This window comes from Aotus nancymaae, unplaced genomic scaffold (assembly GCF_030222135.1).
Source record: "Aotus nancymaae isolate 86718 unplaced genomic scaffold, 86718_ANA_hifiasm-v0.15.2.pri h1tg000036l, whole genome shotgun sequence".
NCBI lineage: Eukaryota > Metazoa > Chordata > Mammalia > Primates > Aotidae > Aotus > Aotus nancymaae.
The window spans coordinates 89,340,442-89,360,527 of NW_026988450.1; the positions used below are offsets into that span (position 1 = coordinate 89,340,442).

Below are 20,086 nucleotides of genomic sequence, written 5' to 3' on the forward strand. Positions count from 1 at the left end.
TAGTCACCCAAAAAGCCCAGGAACAGATGGATTCACAGCTGAAAAATAGGGATGGCTGTGAGGCTTCTTTATGTGAAGAAAAGCATCCCAGAAGATTCTGATTTTCACCCCGACTCCATTATTCCAAACTTTGCTGCACATTGAAATTACCTGGGAAACTTAACAACAACTTTGATGCCCAAAGTCATCCCCAATGCTAATTTAAATTAAAATGTTTTATGTAGAAACTGAGGCAGTTGTTAAAGCTCCTCAGGTGATTTTAATGTGCAGCAAAGTCTGAGAGCCGCTGCTTAATTTGAGTTTAGGACAAGAAACTGCTCCTATTTGGTAGGACCCTGGGCAAGTCAGTTTTAAGGTTTGTTTTCCTGATCTGTAAAATGAGTATTGGATTAAATGTGATTACACAGTCCCATATTTCTTGGTCGTTTCCAGCATATAACTTCAAATTCTGTGATTTTAAAATGATTTCAGAGATGAAAACTACTTGAAGGACTATAGACATATGCATCTTAAGTGCTAATGTTAGAGGCGTTTTAAAAAGTGCTAATATTGTATAGGCCCAATACTAAAATTGAGATTTGCCTTCCCTCAGTGATTTTGAGCCTCATTCTAGATGCTGAGGGCAAATGAAAGCACATAACTTACATAAGAGAACCTCTTGCTTTCTGTAGAACCTCTTGTTTTCTGATACACAGCATCAGTGGGTAACTTAGGAATACAATTACATATATCTGAAGAGCTGTATCTGTTCACAAGTATTTCAGTTAAACTAATTGAAGGTACCTGCCATTCATATTACACTGTGTCATGTTACACTGCCTTGTTAGCACTGCTTATTTTAGGATCACTGTACTTATCATTGATTTCCTGTGTGCTAATATTTACTAATATATCTTTTAATAATTATGCAAAAGTGATTTCAGATAATTTTATTTGTTACAAGTCACTTTCATTATATATTTTTAGGGAAATAATACAAATTGGGTGGGTAGGAGATAGTAAACTAAACTAAAATGCAGGGCCTAACATCTTTTTTTTGAAACAGAGTCTCACCCAGGCTGGAGTGCAATGTCATGATCTCAGCTCACTGCAACCTCCACCTCCTGGGTTCAAGCAATTCTCCTGCCTCAGCCTCCTGAGTAGCTGATATTACAGGCACCCACCACCATGCCCGGCTAATTTTTTTGTATTTTTAGTAGAGACAGTTTCACTATGTTGGCCAGGCTGGTCTCGAACTCGTGACCTCATGACCTGCCCACCTTGGCCTCGCAAAGTGCTAGGATTACAGGCATGAGCCACCTCGCCCATCCCGGGCCTAACATCTTAAAAGAGAAACCACTACTGTATGGGTTAAATTTAAACATATGGGCATATAGACATAAATTGCACGAGGCTGAATGCGGTGGCTCACGCCTGTAATCCCAGCACTTTGGGACGCTGAGGCAGGTGGATCACTTGAGGCCAGTAGTTTGAGACCAACCTGACCATCATGGCAAAATCCCTTCCCTACTAAAAATACAAAAATTAGCTGGGCATAGTGGGAGGCTGAGGCATGAGAATTGCCTGTACCCAGGAGGGGGAGGTTGTGGTGAGCCAAGATTGTGCCACTGCGCTCCAGTCTGGGCAACAGAGAAAGACTCTGAGTCAAAAAATAAATAAATACATAAAATAAAGTGCATGGGACAAAAGGTTTTGTAGGTAGAAGGGCATATAACAGGGAAATATGTTGTTATTTATATATTAGAATCCTCAACAGAAACACGTCTTCTGAGAGCATACTGCCTTGCATTTTGCTAAAAGCTAAGAAACGAAAGCAAGAAAGTGCCCTTATGGTACTGTTCTGAACTAGAAGATTTTAATTTCAGGGCCACTAGGAGAGTTTCCTCTGTACCCTTTTTAAAAAATGTCTTCAGGCCTAACAAATGATAACATCTATTGTGACGAATGTTTTTTCTTCCACAGTGTGACCTTAGCGATACATTATCATATCAAGCGAAGGTGAGCTTTTAAAAATCCTGTCTTGTTATTCTGGCTAATTACTGTGCAAGCTGTCAAGCTCAGCGTTAGGTCACAGCTCTAGATATCATAAGCTATATTGTGCCTACTAAAATATTGAAGCAAATTGTTTGTGTTTCTTTGACCCTTAAGCCTCTTTTGATTCTTAAATGACAGAGAGTCCTGAGTATGTTTTTATATTGATTATATTGGTATTCACTGTGACAGAAATACAAAATTGAGATTTTTTTCAAAATCTGTTTTTAGTTTAGATTTCATAGCTTTACCACTGTTGATATCATGAGCTAGATAATGCTTTGTCCTGAGGACCGTCCTGTGCATTGCAGAAAGTTCAGTAGCATTGATGACCTTTACCAGTAGTAATCCATGACCCAGCTTGTGACAGCAAAAAATATTCCTGAGAACAATACTGTTAACATAAATCTTTTAATGAAGCAGTAACTCTTCTACAACAAAATCTTCAGTAAAAGTGTGTCATGTATTTATATTATTGAAAATCTCTAATGTTGGGCTTAACAGAAGATAGCTGGATTTTCTAGCTCACTTTTTTGCAAATTGCTTTAAAAAAGCAGTAAGATAACGTAGTCTTATGCAAATATGTAGTTGGTAAAAGTGTATTTTTAAAGCTTTCAGACAGCTGTGGGTATTCTTTAATACAAAATCAAAACTTCACAAGTGCTAGTTTCTTAAATTACAGTGGCATTTTACACATTAATTTATTCCATCAGCACTCATCGATCTTTCTTAAACAGTAAATGGATCTTTCCACCCATACTTGCATTTATAATATTATGCATTAATTATTTGGAAAATACTGGTTTATGTTTTATTGTATCAAAAAATCACTTTTTTAGTTTAACCACCAATCTTATTTTAAAACATTTTAAAATACTGAGAGGCTGTCAATATTTTATATTATAGTAGAAGGAACAAGTTTTTCAAAGTCCTCAGGAAAGCTTAAATTTTATCACTGGGAACAAATACTTTCCTTGTGACATGAGTGACACATTTCCTCGTGAATGAGAGCACCCTCGCTTCATTTATTTTTGAGAATGATAGTTGTACTTTTTTTTAGACCTAGTGTCACTCTGTCACTCGGCTGGAATGGATTGGCATGATCTCAGCTCAAGGAGTCCTCTCACCTCAGGCTCCTGAGTAGCTGGGACCACAGGTGTGTGGCACCACACCTGGCTATTTTGTGTGTGTGTGTGACTTTGGTAGAGACAGGGTTTTGCCATGTTGCCCAGGCTGGTCTTGAACTCCTGAAGGAGTTTAGCTGCAGTGCTAACCTCCCAAAGTGCTGGGATTTTACAGGCATGAGCCACTGCGCTGACCCAGTTGTACTTTCAAATAAAACTGATGTTCGATGAAAAAAGTGATTGTTCAGTTCACAGTTAAATCTTTTTTTTTTTAACACAACCATACTGCAGTCAACAGAAGTGCTTCTTGTTAACTTTCCACTTATTCAGAATACTAAAGAGAAATGTCAAGATTTAATAACACCATTTTTACTGCTTCATTAAAGACATTCTTAAGTAATTCAGGCTGTCTTTTTTAAATGTAAGGGACAGTAAAGAATAGAATGCCTACTGGTGTAATTTTGTACGACTGCCTTGATTTATGCTGAGAAACCAACAGTTTTGCCCAATTTTGCTTTTATACAATTATGGCAAGTGTCTATGAAAAAGCAGGCAATATCTTTACAATTTTAAAAAATGTTTTCATTTTTCTTTTATCAGCTTTCTCAGGTTGAATTAGTATGGTTATCAGAACAGTGTTGACCTCTTAGGCCTTCTGGAAAAGGGTTCTTGGGGATCCCCAGAGGTCCATGGAGCATATTTGGTGAACCACTGGTTTATCACACAGGCACAATGTATTAAGTTTTACGAAGTTTAAAGTTCATCAAAGACTGGATTCCTTTAAAATAAAAAGGAAGATGAGTTTTTAATTCAAACTACTGAAAATAAATAAATACATCATGAGAGTGTACTAAAGAGAACTAAAGAGAAAGGAAGCTAGCAATCTGAATCACATTGACATTTATTAAAGTTCTAAGGAGTTTATTGCCACCACCACTGCTTTGTAAAATGTTCTCGTGTTTCAGTGTGTGGTTAGAAGAGTGAAAATATGTTTGGTTTATTGCCATTGCCTGTTAGGGAGGGTCCGTTCTTATAGGCAGTTCTGACTGGTTATCATATAAAAGACTTTCCAGTACAGGACATGATGTGCTGAGTAAGAAGAGGTCAGGAAAACCTCTGCAGGTCAGGATCCAGGAGAATAATTTGTAAAAACTGTTTGCTTTGGTGCAGTAAACACCAAAGCACATAGGAGGCATTCTTTTACAAAACAGATGTTATACTAAGATACTAACAATTTTTGAAGTAATGCACATTCTTATTTTATAGAGATGCCGATAGATCTTTGGACATATTTGATGAAGCGTTACATCCATTTACAGTAAGTGTCACCTTTTTTTTTTTTTTTTTTGAGACGGAGTTTTGCTCTTGTCTAGGCTGGAGTGCAAGGGTGCCATCTTGGCTTACTGCAGCCTCCGCCTCCCAGGTTCAAGCAATTCTCCTGCGTCAGACTCCCAAGTAGCTGGGATTACAGGTGCCGGCCACCATGCCTGGCTAATTTTGTATTTTGGGTAGAGATGGGGTTTCACCATGTTGGACAGGCTGGTTTCAAATTCCTGACCTTGGCCTCCCAAAGTGCTAGGATTACAGGCATGAGCCACTGTGCCTGGCCCAGCAAGTGTCACTTTTGTTGAGGTTGTATTTTCATCAGAGACTTTTATCGGTTTCATGCCAAAGTCAAAGGCATCTTTCTTTAAGTCTCGATCCCCATTTCATGTTACGTCTAGTCATCTTATTTCAAAAGTGTTATAAAAAGAACATGCTGGAATAAGATCTGATCTGCAGCTCTGTTTAATTAGTGGGCTAGTGTGAGTAAATATACTGTCCAAGTAACACAAAATCTATCTTTTGGAAAGATAATTGTCAGTAGCATCAAGCAATGTAAGAATATGTAAATACTTTTAACAGAAGCATTTTTATGAAGAGAGTTAAAAAAATTAAGTTTTAATCAATTTTACATGGTGTAAAAATTTAAAAATGCACTTCCTCAGGTACATAATAGCCACATGTGGCTAGTGATTATTGTATTTAACAGCATAGGCTTAGAGTCTCATGGTTACAGGAAACTATTTTCTCAAAGTTTTATTGCAGAGCAGAATGGCAGATGGTCAGTAAGACATTAAAACCTAAGAGTAGCTTACATTTGGATAGAATCATGTGGGGGAAACAGCAAAAAAGAGCAAACGTTTTCTGAGCTTAATAAGCTCATGCTATTTTTAAGTGAATGTTGGTGAGTATTAAATCATTACGGTATTTTAAGATCCTACTGCTCATATTATAAAAACTGAAAGACATCTCACCAGTCAAAATGATTGTAAGTGATACATGGGCACCAATGTGAACACTGCTGTCTTAAGAGCACTTCAGATTTTTTTTTCAATGGCTACTTAGATTGCATCCTTTCTTCTTTCAGCAAGAACAGCTTCCGGAGGACTACTTGAAGTATGATCCTGAATACAAAGTGATTTTCGGATTTGTTAGAGCTCTGTCTAAAGCTCTAAGGCTAACAGCTGAATTGGCAATCGTGAGTCTGGTAAGATATTTTCTTTTTATAAAGCATCGTTAGCAATTTGTCTTGTAAACAGGGTGGTATGGTCATGTTTTTAAATAACAGTAAGTTTCTGAAATTATCTCAGAATGTTAAGAGAAACTTATGAAAGCAAATATACACATTGAGTTGAATCATCGTTTTGGCTTAGAATGTCTCAATTGCTTTTCTAATTGCAGAACAATTGCTATTAAAGACAGCAGGACGGATTTCTGATTTCTCCCCCCACACTTCAGTGCACGCGTGCATACACAGTGCACACACATCCAGGGCATGTGGAGGACTTGGAATGGGGAGTGGTAACAAAACCATCCAGTTGATGGGCAGGAACAGATGCCAGTATAGGTCTAAGCTGAGTCCCAGGCTATATCCCCAGGCAGTTCTGATGCTTGCTGTGATTGCGAGCTGCTGCCCTAAATTCATTGTTCCTTGGATGATGAGTGTGTAGAATGAAACTGGACAAGCCAGGCCTGGTGGTTTCATGCCTTTAGTCCTAGCTATTTGGGAGGCTAAGTTGAGGGAATTACTTTAGCCCAGCAGTTTAAGTCCAGCCTTGTCCAAAGGATGAGACCCTGTATTTTAAGAGAAGAAAAAGTAAGGCCAGGTACAGTATCTCATGCCTATAATCCCAGCATTTTGGGAGGCCAAGTTGAAAGAATTGCTCGACTGTGGGAGTTCAAGACCAGACTGGGCAGTAAAGTGAGACCCATTTCTACCCAAAAAAAAAAAAAAAAATCAAGAAATTAACTGGACATGGTAGCACATGCCTGTGGCCTCAGGTCCATGGTAGGCTGAAGCAGGAAGATCACTTGAGCCCAGGAGGTGGAGGCTGCAGTGACCTGTATTTATGCCACTGTACTCCAGCCTGGGCAACAGAGTGAGACCCTGTCTCAAAAACAGATAAAGCGGACAGCAGATGGGTCAGTAAGGTCTGTTATGATTTAAGGGACAAGCCCCCAGAAGAATGGCTACTAGAGTGGGAGGAGGAAAAGCAGAAGAGGATAATAAAAGGAGAAAGAATTCAAGATAGGAGAGGCTGTGGTCACAGTGCTGAGTGCTGCCAAGCGGTGACTTAATTCGTGAACACTCACTGGATGCTGACTCTGTGCTGCTCTTCTAAGTGCTGGGGTAGAGGAGAGGACAGGTGGAACACAGTTCTTGTTTTTATGAGCTTGTGTTCTAGGTGGATTGAACTTAAGTATCTTTTTAGGTAGTATGAGACAGCAGAAAGAGAAAGCAGGATAAAGGGACACAGAGTGATTGGGGGCTATTTGAGGTAGAATGGTAAGAAGAGCCTCTCTAGAGAGCTGACCCCAACTAAATGTATGACGAGAAAGAGTGCTGACATTACAGGAAGCAGGATGACTGCCAAGACAGACAGAAACATGTTTCGTGTGTGTTTGAGGAACAAACAGCAAGGTGACCAGCATGGTCAGAGTTAAGAATGAGGGAAACAGTAGAGATGAGGTACCACGGGCAGTGCCATAGCTCACGGGGCCTTTTGGCTTGCAGGCCATAGGAAGAAGTTAAGGTTTTGCTCCAGTTTGATGGGAAACTCGTGGTAGATCTTAGGCAGGGGAGTGCCACGCTCTAAATGAAGAGGCTATGCCGGCTGCTTTGGGGACAGTAGGCCATAGCTGGGAGGCAGACTGGAGGCAGAGAAGAGCGTTAAGAAATCTCTAGGGTAGTACAGGTGAGCATTGACAGACTGTGGTTCACCATGAAACGAGGCAGACTACCAGTGAAGGTAGACGTAACAGGCATTGCACACGGATTGGAGCAGGGGAAGTGAAATGCAGGTGTTTGGCCCCAGCATCTAGGCAAATGGAAATGTATGAGGAGCTCCAGTTTGTCAGTGTGAAGGCACCAGAAATAAGAGCCTATTGGCAAAACGAACCTTGGGAGAGTCATGTCAGGGCAGGCAGCGTAGGTGAAGGAGAGTTGGAAGATGAACTGGCATGAGGTTATGGTGTTGTGCGCACCAGTGAGAGGACATAGTTGGAGAGCAGTGAGGCGTGGAATGGGGACAAAGGAAACACCATTTGGGAGAAGTCTCTGGTAGAGAGGAAGAAAATCTTCAGAAAGAGGTGACTGTGGGAAGAGTATTCTGCAAAAGTGAGATGGGGTCAACTGCGCTGAGGGAAGAGTTGACATCAGTGGGAATAAAGAGTTTTTCTCAAACTCACCTAGAAGGGCTTGTGGCATGGATGAGTGTCAGCAGCTCAGCGGCTCAGCAGGAAAGGGGATGGGAAGTTGAAGCCTTGCCATGTTTCAGTGCTCTCTGAATCCTATGCAGTTGAACCCAGGGAGGGAGATTCATTCTTGAAATACTTGAGAGCGCAGTTTGGGAGAAAGGGAGCAGAATCTTTGAAACATGTCATGTTCAATAGCCATTTGTTTTTGAAAACATACTTGAGTTTGGCAGCTCAGATCTGGCAATGTTTTCCAATTGGATAACCTGCATACAAGAAATAAACTCACCTGTTTTTAAAAAATAAATAAATAAAGTTTCATCCATTTGTTAAGATGTAAAGGGTTCAAGTAGCTCACAGACATACTGTTCCGCAGAGCACCCTCTGAGGTAACAACACCTCACGGCTCACCTTTAATCTTTACTCAGCTGTTCACTTTGCCCAATTCTTTGTGGGACCGATGTTTGATAGATGTAAAGTAATTCATGAAATTGTCTCACAAACTGCTGGGCAGCAGGTTTAGAGGAATCCCAGGGATACTGAGATTGGCAGCTTTTTCCACTTTAAAACCAACAGAATTGTTTAAGTTGCACATGATGTAAGACATAAGAAATTTGTATGAAGTGATCATGAAGATGTGAAAAATAGGGGCTGTGGGAAGGACTCTCCTTTGTACATGTGTGTTTCTTATCAAGTGAGCAATTGCATATGTGGAAAGTTTTACAACCCCACAGACTTGCGTCCGCCATGCTGCTCTGCACAGCAGCCACTGGGAGGCTCTCTTGACCAGCAGTTTTTCAAGCTAGTGCCCCAGAAGGGTGAGTTTTTGTGATAAGGAGGTTAATATTTGCTATCACATAGGTTTTACATATTCAAGTTTGACATACTTGTAAAATTCCCATCTGCCTACTAGCTAGATGTGAGATATTCTATGTGATAGGCACTTGAGGATATATTGAACAACTTTAATCCACACTGAGCATGTGTGTGTGTGCTCTCTCTTATGAGTGTGAAGGTGACGACACTGCCTCTTTCTATGATGCCCTTGGCTGAGACGTACAGTCATTCTTGTGACCAAAATTGGGCTGTAAATTTCTCTGGGCAGAGTAAGTAGCAGAAGTATCTGACCTATGATTGTGATATGGCCGCTTGCCTGGCCTGATCAAGTCTCTGTAGAACGTAAGAATAAAAGGCACTTACTTTCTGGTCAAGACCACAAGGAATCTGTCATTCGTAAGAGTTCTTATCACAGCACTTAAACGGAGCTAAGTCAAAGGCCAGTGTTTGCTATGTTTTGCAGATTTACGTAGAGAGACTCGTGAGTTACGTTTGTATCGACATTTGTCCAACCAACTGGAGGAGGATTGTCATGGGAGCCGTTCTTATTGCCGCCAAGGCTTGGAATGATGAAGCTGTGTGGAATGAGAACTTTGACAGTGTTGCAGTTGAAGAAATGTGAGTTTGTATGGTTTTTGTGAACTTTCTTTCCTTTTTCTTTCTTTCTTTCTTTTTTTTTTTTTTAAGATGGAGTTTCATTCTTGTTGTCCAGGCTGTGGTGCAATGGCATGATCTCGGCTCACTGCAACCTCCGCCTCCCAGATTCAAGCGGTTCAACCTCCCGAGTAGCTGGGATTACAGGCATCCACCACCACATCCAGCTAATTTTTTGTATTTCTAGTAGAGACGGGGTCTCACCATGTTGGCCAGGCTGGTCTCAAACTCCTGGCCTCAGGTGATCCACCTGCCTTGCTTGGCCTCCCAAAGTGCTGGGATTACAGGCATGAGCAACTATGCCCAGCTGTCTTTGTGAACTTTCTAATCATTTCTCAAGACTTTTTGGTCCCGTAAACTTAACACTTTAAGAACTATTTTTAAAGTTTACATTGTACTGATAATGGAAATGGGCATAAACATCACATTTTAGAACAACTGTTCATATTTTCATTGCTCATTGGTAGGTCTTGGTAAATTGTTATTGTAATAATCTGCTCATGAATTGAAAAATATTTTTCTGTGGATATTTTTGGCAAACATTTTACCAGTGTACTACCAGAAAATAATAGTACAGTAAATATCCTTATGACTTTTTACAAGCTGTCTGCAAGTTCCAGTCTCTCTGTAAGGAGCACATGTCTGGCCTTTGAAATCATTGTTTGGCCATTGACAGGTCTGGGGCCTGTGGACTGGGGAAAATGTGTAGCTTCACCCTGAGTCATACATTGTGTACTTGCTTTTGCTGGTGTTCTCCCTGCTTTTATCTGAAGATCTGTTTTATAGAAACCTTGAGATACAGAATAGCCACAGATCCCTGTGCCCCGTCCCCTCCCTCTTCAGAGTGTCGCATCATTGGGCTGATGAGTTAGAAGTTCCAGTGTTCCCCTCAGGCAGTCTGAGAAACATTGCTGGAGCATCACCCAATGCTCGCCACACTCAGGAGGTTCCCAGGGCACTCGTGCAACCACAGCAGCATTTGCGGGGGTGGGGGGGGCAAGTTATCCATGAGAGTGCAAGAAATCTTGCTGAGTCATGGGGTTGGCACCAACATGACACTGAAAGAAGAGCTTCATGGGTCTTTCTTCCACTCTGGCCTCCTGAGTGCTGTAAAGGGAAGGGCCTTGGAGCTAGTTGGCAGGGTGAGCCAGGGAGGCATTTCCAGCAGAGGCTCTCACAGTGTCCACTAGACAGAGAGAATGGCTTTGTGGGTGACACTTAGAAAAATCTGAAAAAAACACCTCTTGATGACATTCAGCAGCATATGAAGATCAAGATTATGACAGGCACCGGCAAGAGGTTTTGGCTTTTTGGTTTTCTTTTTTTTCACATTTGCCTGTTACTCCAGATAAGACTGTCATTCAGAATGTATGCAGTCACAGAGGTGGAGCCTGATGGCCGAATAGAAATCTGTGCCAATTGTGCTCCCCATAGGAATAACAAATTTAGCAACTGTCTAAATAAAAAAGCACCTTCATAAGAACTAAAAATCAGGTAAGTGATCGTAGTACTTGGGTTTAACTTCATATCACTGAAAGAGGCACTGAACAGTGTAGAAAAGACAGTCTTGTATTGCCGATGCCACCCTGTGAACCTGTGGCAAGGAGAGAGGCTACATGCTTGGGGCAGGGAGAGCACAGCAGCTGTGGGACTTTTCCTGAACTCAGTGTGCTCCCTTGTCATAGCAGAAAGCACAACAAGGCTGAACTCACCCAATGCCCACCCACCGAAAAAAAAAACATTTAGACTCGCCCCAGCCATAGGTGAGTTGTTCATCCCAGTGGATGGAACTTGAGTTGTGAAAGCCTGGCTGCTGTGGGATAAAATACTCTGGGGTCCTTAATAAACCTGAAAGCCTGTCTAGGTCACAAGGACTGCAACTCTTAGGCAAGTTCAAGTGCCGTGCTGCGCTTGGAACCAGTGTGTCAGGAGGGGCATGTGACCCTGGGAGACAGCAGCTGGGGCAGCTAGGGAGTGTTTGCTCACCCCTCCTTCAACCCTTGACAGTGCAGCTCACAGCTCTGACAAAGACTTCTTTCGTCGGCTTGAGGGGAGGAAAGAGGACTTTGTCTTGCAACTCGGATACTAGCTCAGCCACAGTGGGAGAGGACACTGGTCAGAGTCACGAAACCCCCATCTGAGGTCCCAGCTTTGGGATAGCATCTCTAGACAAACTCTGGGCCAGAAGGGAACCTGCTAGGACTCAGTGATGGCAGGATTCATCTCTTGCTGATGAAAGAGCCCTTGGGCCCTGAAGCATCATCAGTGATGACCAGGTAGTACATGCCATGGGCCTGGAGTGAGACAGAGATGTGCTGGGTCAGCTGCGGTGGCTCCAAGGAGAGACTCCCTCTGCTTGATAAATGCTGAGGGAAGAGTAAAGAGGAGTTTCCTTGAGCTTAGATACCAGCTCAGCTACAGGCAGCGGAGCACCAGGTGAGCTGTAGGAGTCCACGATTCAGGCCTTGGCTCTTGGATGGCATCTCTGGACCTACCCTGGTCCAGAGGGGAGCCCACAGCCCTGAAGAATGAGTTCCAGGGAAGGCTGCACTCACAAGCTGATTAATACCTTGGGGTATTATTAAGTGAACATCCGTGGGGTATTATTAAGTGAACATCTGTGGTGACCTGGCACTAAGCTCCATGGGACTGCAATGATGTGCGTGGGGACTGGCTACTCTGCCTAGGGAAAAGGGAAGGAAGAGCGGGAAGGGATTTGCCTGGTGGATTCAGTGCCAGCTCCAGCCATGGTAGAACAGGACACCAGGTAGATGTCTAAGGTTTATGACTCCAGCCTAGGCTCCCAGGCAGCACCTTTGAACCCATCCAGGTGTTATACCCAAGTGAGTCAAGGAATGAGCCACACTCTGAGGTTGAATTATGAGTCCTTTATTTTAGCCAGTGACCAAGAGGTGGCTAACACCCAAAATTCTCTCAGCCCTCAAGAAAGAGTTAAGGGGTTTCTTATACCCTAGTTTGAAAAGGGAGGGGGGAACCTAGCTGAAGCAATTTTTTCACAGAAGCAGAGTAAGCAAAAAAGTTAAAAGATAAACTGGTACGTGAGAAATAAAACAGTACCAGGTGCGAGGGCTAGAGCTGTCATAAAAAGACATCCAATTTATACATACGGGGGCTCTGGGTACTCAACAGCAACTGCATTCCCAGGCTCTGCTGGAACTGCTTAACTCAGGCGCTTATCAGCAGATGCACTCCGGGATGTGCCCAGTGTCATCCTGCCCCAGCTACATACTGCATTTACTTACTTAATGAGGGGAATAACTAAAATGAAGACACGAAGGTGGAGTCTGTCTGGCTCAAGAAGCTAACATGAAGCCTGAACAGCTCTCAGCTAAGAAAGAGAGAGTCGGTTTAAGCCAACGACAAGCAGGTTATCACATAGGGACCAGGGCAACTTACTGCACTTAAGGGAAGGACAGAAGCCTGGCTAGCTTCACTACCTGCTAATTGTAGAGCCCCGGGGCCTTGAGTGACATAAGTGGCAGCAGGTAGATGTTACAGTGGGCCTTGTGCAGTCACAATGCTGTGCTGACTTCAGACCTAGTGCCGTCTGGACAGACCTAGTGCTGTTCCAGAGGTCGTGGCCACAGGGGTGCTTGTATCGCTCCTCTCCCAGCTCCAGGCAGCCTAGCACAGAGAGACAGACTTCATTTGTGGGAAAGTAAGGGAAGAAGGGAGCCTGTCTGCTAATACAGAGAATTCCTCCAGGTTTTATCCGAGACCACCAACGTGGTACCTCCACAAGTCTGCAAAAACAATGACATTCTTCACAGAAATAGAAAATCAAGTGTATTAACACACTTTTTATATCCATGTTTTTTTCCAATACAAGTTTTTTCTATTTTCAAAGAGAGCTGGGAAAGTTGCATGCTTTCTTGTTACTTCTTCGATCGAAAGCGTTCTGTCCAGTGTGAGTTCTTTCATGCGTTCTAATAAACTAGAGCACGGGATGGCTTTACCACATTTGTTACATGAGAATAATGTTTTTGAAGCTGGCCCGGTGAACTAACATGGTCCTGTGTTGGTTTTGTTGTGTTTCTCCTTCCCCAGGAATGAGTTGGAAAGGCAGTTCTTGAAGCTAATTGATTATAATATCCAAGTTCCTGGCAGCATTTACAGCAAATACTACTTTGATCTTTGCACTTTGGCACAGGACCACGCGGATTTGCCTCTTCAGCTCCTTGACAGAGAAAGAACACGGAAGCCGGAGGTAAGACTATGAAGTTACTAAGTGGATTTGCAGTCAGCAGTGCCAACATCTGTGACTAAGTCATATTAAGTTATGATTAGAAAAATGGAAAGCTTCCGCCCAGTGCAGTGGCTCATGCCTGTAATCCCAGCACTTTGGGAGGCTGAGGTGGGTGGATCACGTGAGGTCAGAAGTTCGAGGCTAGGCTGACCAACATGAAGAAATACTGTGTCTACTAAAAATACAAAATTAGCTGGGTGTAGTGATGCATGCCTGTAAGCCCAGTTACTCTGGAGGCTAAGGCAGGAGAATTGCTTGAACCCTACAGGCGGAGGTTGCAGTGAGCCAAGATCACGCTACTGAACTCCAGCCTGAGCAACAGAGTGAGACTCCGCCTGAAAAAAATATATATGTTTTAATCAAGTTTAATTCATTGTCAATGGTTTGCTTTTGAACCTTTGCCCTTTCAGATAATCATACAGAAGTGATTTCTTGCCATTTTATTCCTAATGATGTCTAGGAATAGACATCATTATATAATGCACTTACCACTCTTGACTATTTTTTATTACTCAGTTTGCAAATTTATGTCATTTTCTACTGTGTATACTGCAGTGCAGTCAGTCCCATGGGTTTGTTAGACAAACCATTAGTGCCTAAGCCGAGAGACCTGCACTTAGACTGTATGAGGTGTGTGTGTCTGAAGTATTGGATGCAGGAAGTACATGGGATTTTACTGGAAATGATAACTTTTATAACTTTCATGGGACTAAGTAATATTTATGGTTTGTGACTTTTGGTAATTACACAGTAAAAATACAGCTGACAAGGTTGAACATTTAAAATAGGCATGCTCTGTAGTACCCTGGAAGTACTTTAAAATAATACTTTTTTACCATAATTAATGTGCAAGTGTAGTGTAGTGCCTTTTGATGGTTTAGTCATTAGACTTCATTGACATTCCAATACAATCCAGCCCATGCCTGCCTCATTAAAATTTGCTTTGAGTATATAATTACTACAAATTGGTAGAATTTGAATAGATTAATAAACTAACTTTTTGCAAAAGTTTGTGTTCATTACATTTAAGGAACAAGTGCACAGGTAACAGATGATGCTGCTGTTAGAAGCCTGTCACAATACTGTGACATCTTTGGGAAGCTAATTTTTAAGTAACTTAATAAAACAAGCCCCCCTTTGCTCCAGCAATCTAATTCTAGCCCTGAGATTACCTTAGTGAGTTGACAGAAGTTGGCAGTGTAAACCTCAGCCTAAGTAGCTGTAACTGAACTACCTAAAGAAGTCTGCATGTGTGGCTTATTATCAGTGGTGACTGTTAAAAAGTTGGAACCCTTTTTTAAATTGTACCTCTTTTCTGTTTGACATTCTTAGGCTTTTTCAAGGATGGGAAAAGACAGAGACGTAGATAGCACTGCCAAGAACAGGTCTTTTGAGTGCTGATGATTTAACTAATCTTCAGTGCGCTAAGGCCATCCTCTCCTAAAGGAAGAAATGAGGGGTAATGTAACATCTGAACCCCTCATCTAAAAAGACAGGAAAATACCACCTCTCCTGCTACAGAACTAGAAAACTTCATATTTTCAAAAGAAGAAACACCTCAATTCAAGTTAACTCAAGGACAACTAAGACCTTGTCAGGGCAACAACACACTCTTACACTCTTCTGTCTGTTTTAATGTAAACACAGTTATAGGTGCCTCTTCAAAGTGAAGGTTCCTTCTGCCTATGCACAGAGACTTCCTTAGTGTGTGGGCTGATAGCTGTGAATTATGTAAGGCTTTTAAAACAATAAAAGCTTTTTAAATGTTAAAGATAACTTTTCTGTTTCTTTCCTATTTTTTTCTCCCAATATTGCTGCACATGCATTTGGAATCAATGCAGTATTCCTATTAAAACATGGGACTCAGCTGGGCATCATGGCTCAAGCCTGTAATCCCAGCACTTTGGGAGGCTGAGATGGGCAGATCATGAGGTCAAGAGATGAAGACTATCCTGGCCAGCATGGTAAAACCCTGTCTCTACTAAAAATACAAAAATTAGCTGGGTGTGGTGGCAGGTGCCTGTAGTCCTAGCTACTCAGGAGGCTGAGGCAGGAGAATCGCTTAAATCAGGAAGACAGAGGTTGCAGTGATTCAAGATCATGCCACTTCATTCCACCCTGGACAGAGGGAGACTTTCTCTGAAAAAAGCATGGGACTCTAACAACTCCCAAAGCCAGTAGGAGCAGATGCAGCATTGTCAGGGATTGAAGGGGTCTTCCTTCCTACTCTCACTTGGTATGTCTTAAAGCATTTTTGTAAGTTGCCTTAACCATTCACAAGTTGGTTTAATTCATGCCTGTGTTTAAGATATAATATTTGTTTCTGTTTTTGCTTAAGCTCTTTTCAATTATAAGATAATTTATTACACTTAAAATCACTCTCTGGCCATAATACTTAGTAACATAGTGCATTAGATGGCATCTTTGAATAGTTGATTATTGTGTCTGAGAGGAAAAACACATTAGAACATAAAATTAAATATGCCAAAGAGAAGAAAGGATTTCCAGGAATACCGTAGAATTAGAACAAGGGTGTTGGAGGTTTTCAAACAGTTACACAGAAAAAGTAAGTACAGAAAGTAGAGTTAAAGTTTCTCTATACAGAGGGTGACTTAAGCTTACATTTTAATTAAAAATCACTGGCTTTTTTTAGAACTAATCTAGCCACTCATTTTCAGTGATTCTCACTAAATCCTGATAATATTGGTATACTCTTATCCATTTTAATTTTTCATTTAAAAAAAATTCCTTAGAATTTAAGGTAAAATCTTCAACTTAACATCTTATCTTGATAAACTGCAGACTAGAATCAATGATCTGATGTAACTTAGAAGAAAAAGTCAGTGATGAATCCTTATTTATAAGATGGTTTGCGCCTTATTAATATGACATTAACTAGAAGTTGTGACATATATGAGTGGTCAAATATTTAAAAACCAGTTTGTCAAAGGGACATTGGACATAAATCCTTGACTTCAAGAGTAAGGGCTGGTGCAGTGGCTCATGCCTGTAATCCCAGCACTTTCAGAGGCTGAAACGGGCAGATCACTTGAACCCAGCAGTTCAAGACCAGCCTGGCCAACATGGCAAAACCTCTTCTCTACTAAAAACACAAAAATTAGCTGAGCATGGTGGCAGTTGCCTATGGTCCTAGCTCCTTGGGAGACTGAGGCACAAGAATCACTCCAGCCTGGGAAGCAGAGGTTGCAGTGAGGCGTGATCATGCCTGCACTTCAGCCTAGGTGACAAAAATAGAGTAAATCAATAGAATAGGGACCAGTAATATCGTTCTTTCCTTTGGCTTAAATTCCAGAAGGCAATATAGTCATTTTGATAAATGAAAAATGAGGTCAAGTTGGAATAAGAATATAAATGTCACTGAAAGTGGGTAGGTTCTCTGACAACTGTTATGGGGCATGGAAACTAAGTTGGTGGTAGGTGGTAACTATGGCAGATTTCATAGAGTTTGATACCTGGGAAAGATTAGTTCTCTAACATAAGACTGTGAAAAAGATTGACAACCAAAGCTCAAATTTACTTGCATTTTTAGGATTATTTTAACATTTGTAATACAGACACCAGTGAAATTTTAACTCTGGTATAGTGTGAACTAAAACGTTTACATCTTCATTACAAAGAAAAGACAAAGATCTGAAATATGGATTTGAAGTAAGTGAAATGGCCATTTTTGTAGCATAAAAGCGGTTGCCTATTGACGGTTCTATATAGTTTATTCTGAGGTGAACTATGTAATGTTAAAGCTCGACGTTTCTAGAGAAATTTTATCCTGGTATTTTATTCACATGTTCTCTTTTTGTAACCTAGATGCCCATACATTACTGAAATCCAGCAACACTGTCTGATTTTATTGCAACTCAAAGTTCATTTTTTTGATGTAGTTTTCCCACATTTCTAAATACACTATTCCTTGGTTTTAAAAAAAAACATGCCAAAGCCAATCTTAACCAAAAGCCAAATTATTCTTGATTCTGTATTTAGGTTATGCAGTGTTTCTGGAAACACTTTGCTGCGGTGTGCAGATTCGCTAGAATCTTTCATCACCCAGCCCTTTTCCTAACACATTTAAGATTTCTGTGGCTTCATTTTTCCATCGCACAGCATCCTTGAGTATGGAACTACTTGGAAAATCCTTTGACAGCTGGCAGAGAAATCTCCCAGGTAAGTGCTAGTTTCTATGCAGATTTGTAGAAAACACCCAGAATCTATCAAGTTAAGGATTAAATGACCTTAAGTTTAATGGCCAGACACTTACTTACCTGGTTGGGCCCAGCGTTGTGCCAGTGAGCAATGCAAAAGATCTAGGAGGCCTTCAGTGAAGTCTGCCTCCTAGGACACAGGTTGCTAAGGCAATTTCCTTCTTTCTTTCTTTTTTTCTTTCTTTCTTTTTCTTTCTTTCACTTTCTTTTTCTTTCTTTCCTTTCTTTTTCTTTCTTCTTTCTTTCTTGCTTTCTTTTTTCTTTCTTTCCTCTCTCTTTATTTTTTTTTATTGTACTTTAAGTTCTGGGGTACATGTGCAGAACTTGCAGGGTTGTTACACATGCCACAGTGGTTTGCTGAATCCATCACCCCCGTCACCTACACTAGGTATTTCTCCTAATGTTATCCCTCCCCAATCTCCCCATCCCCTGCTATTCTTCCTCTAACTCCCGACCCCACAACAGACCCCAGTGTGTGATGTTCCCCTCCCTGTGTCCATGTGGTCTCATTGTTCAATACCCATTTACGAGTGGGAATATGTGGTGTTTGGTTTTCTGTTCTTGTGTCAGTTTGCTGAGAATGATGGTTTCCAGCTTCATCCATGTCCCTGCAAAGGACACAACTCCCCATTTTTTATGGCTCCATAGTATTCCATGGTGTATATGTGCCATATTTTCTTTATCCAGTCCATCACTGATGGGCATTTGGGTTGGTTCCAAGTCTTTGCCATTGTAAACAGTGCCACAATGAACATACACGTGCATGTGTCTTTATAACAGAATGATTTATAATCCTTTGGGTATATACCCAGTAATGGGATTGATGGATCAAATGGAATTTCTATTTTTAGAACCTTGAGAAATTGCCACACTGCCTTCCACAATGATTGAACTAATTTACCCTCCCACCAACAGTGTAACAGCATTCCTATTTCTCCACATCCTCTCCAGCAATTTCTGTTGAACTTTTTCAAATGCATTTGACAAGTGACAGAACTTGTACTTAATGTGAAATTTAAAGAATATCAGCTTGTGGTTTAGGATTTCTAGGGTAAAGAACAACTTAGTGGGAAAGAAAAGTGGTATAGACATTATAAGAATCTTGAGTCCAGTGAAAAATGGTTAACGTTCTTTGAGAAGGAACAGGTTAGGTGACTCTTAGAACTGCTGTAAGGAAGCTGAGCAATTGGACTGTGATTAGGAAAACTCAGTGATAGGCCTAGAACCTAAGGTCTTTAGTAAAATATGGGTGGTATCTCCTTCAAAAAACCTCCATGGATTCCAAAAACAGGCTGCTGGCTTCTTAAAAATATATATTGCTTTATCCTCACCTTCTCAACTCTACGAACATTTACCTGTCACCCGAGCTGGGGCCTCCTGTGTCTCCTCAGTGTGACAACTGATCACAGTCAGAGTGCTTTATCCACCTCCCCTTCCAGCCCCTGCTTCACCCAAGACCCTTAGAACCCTCCTTAAACAATATCTTCCCAGCCTCACCCTTACCCTTTCTGCTACTTTGCACTGTGGCAGTGCTTGATGTTTTTCATTGTGACCCACTGCCAAAGCATTAACACCAGGTTCCAGAACACCCAGGTTGCATGTAGCTTGCAGGCTAACTGACCCCTTTTAATTTCCTTTATGTGAGTCCTCTGTGTGTGTTCTCTGAAACACCTGTTCCCAATTTGCTGCACTTGCTGATTCTGACCTACTCACAGCCTTACTTAGGCATTCTCAATCTAGCCTGAGGATGAGGTTGTACCCCTTCCTTCCAAAACCTCTTTTCCCCGGAATTAATGCCTTGTTCTGAAGGTAACTCCCTCTCACGTAGTCTAGAGGATTCCCTCTTTAATTCTAAAATCAGTCTGCTGTATTCATCTCCTCCACCAATGCTGCTCTTCACAATTGCATTTCACCTCCCCAACTTGGGAATGCAGCAATTTTGGTTCGGGCCTCTAAATGTCCCAGTGTTTTTGAAGATGAGATCCCCATCCACCTCCCTCTCAGCAGCTAGAAGAGCTTGTGAAAAATGCAGCTTCTCTAAATGCAGTGTGGTATCCTGGATTTGATCCTGGGACAGATGAAGAGCGTGAGTGGAAAATCTGATGAAGTCTGGAGTTAGGAGTAACGTGCCAACACTGACTTTTTAGTTTTTACAAATGTACGATGTCGATACAAGATGTTCACATCAGTGGGGAAATGGTAAGGGCATACAGAAACGC

The 20,086-nt window shown here is 41.5% G+C and overlaps 1 protein-coding gene across 1 annotated transcript in view; it reads left to right on the top strand.

Annotated features, from left to right (window-relative positions):
• Positions 1 to 15,426, top strand: part of LOC135277934 (uncharacterized) — a 117,483-nt gene extending 102,057 nt beyond the window's left edge. The window contains exons 26-31 of the mRNA XM_064384101.1: positions 1,963 to 1,998; positions 4,422 to 4,473; positions 5,566 to 5,685; positions 9,193 to 9,347; positions 13,452 to 13,611; positions 14,983 to 15,426. Coding sequence (XP_064240171.1) covers positions 1,963 to 1,998; positions 4,422 to 4,473; positions 5,566 to 5,685; positions 9,193 to 9,347; positions 13,452 to 13,611; positions 14,983 to 15,051 — 592 coding nt within the window. The 3' untranslated portion in view covers positions 15,052 to 15,426. The remainder of the gene's footprint in view (positions 1 to 1,962; positions 1,999 to 4,421; positions 4,474 to 5,565; positions 5,686 to 9,192; positions 9,348 to 13,451; positions 13,612 to 14,982) is intronic.
• The last annotated feature ends 4,660 nt before the right edge of the window (positions 15,427 to 20,086 follow it).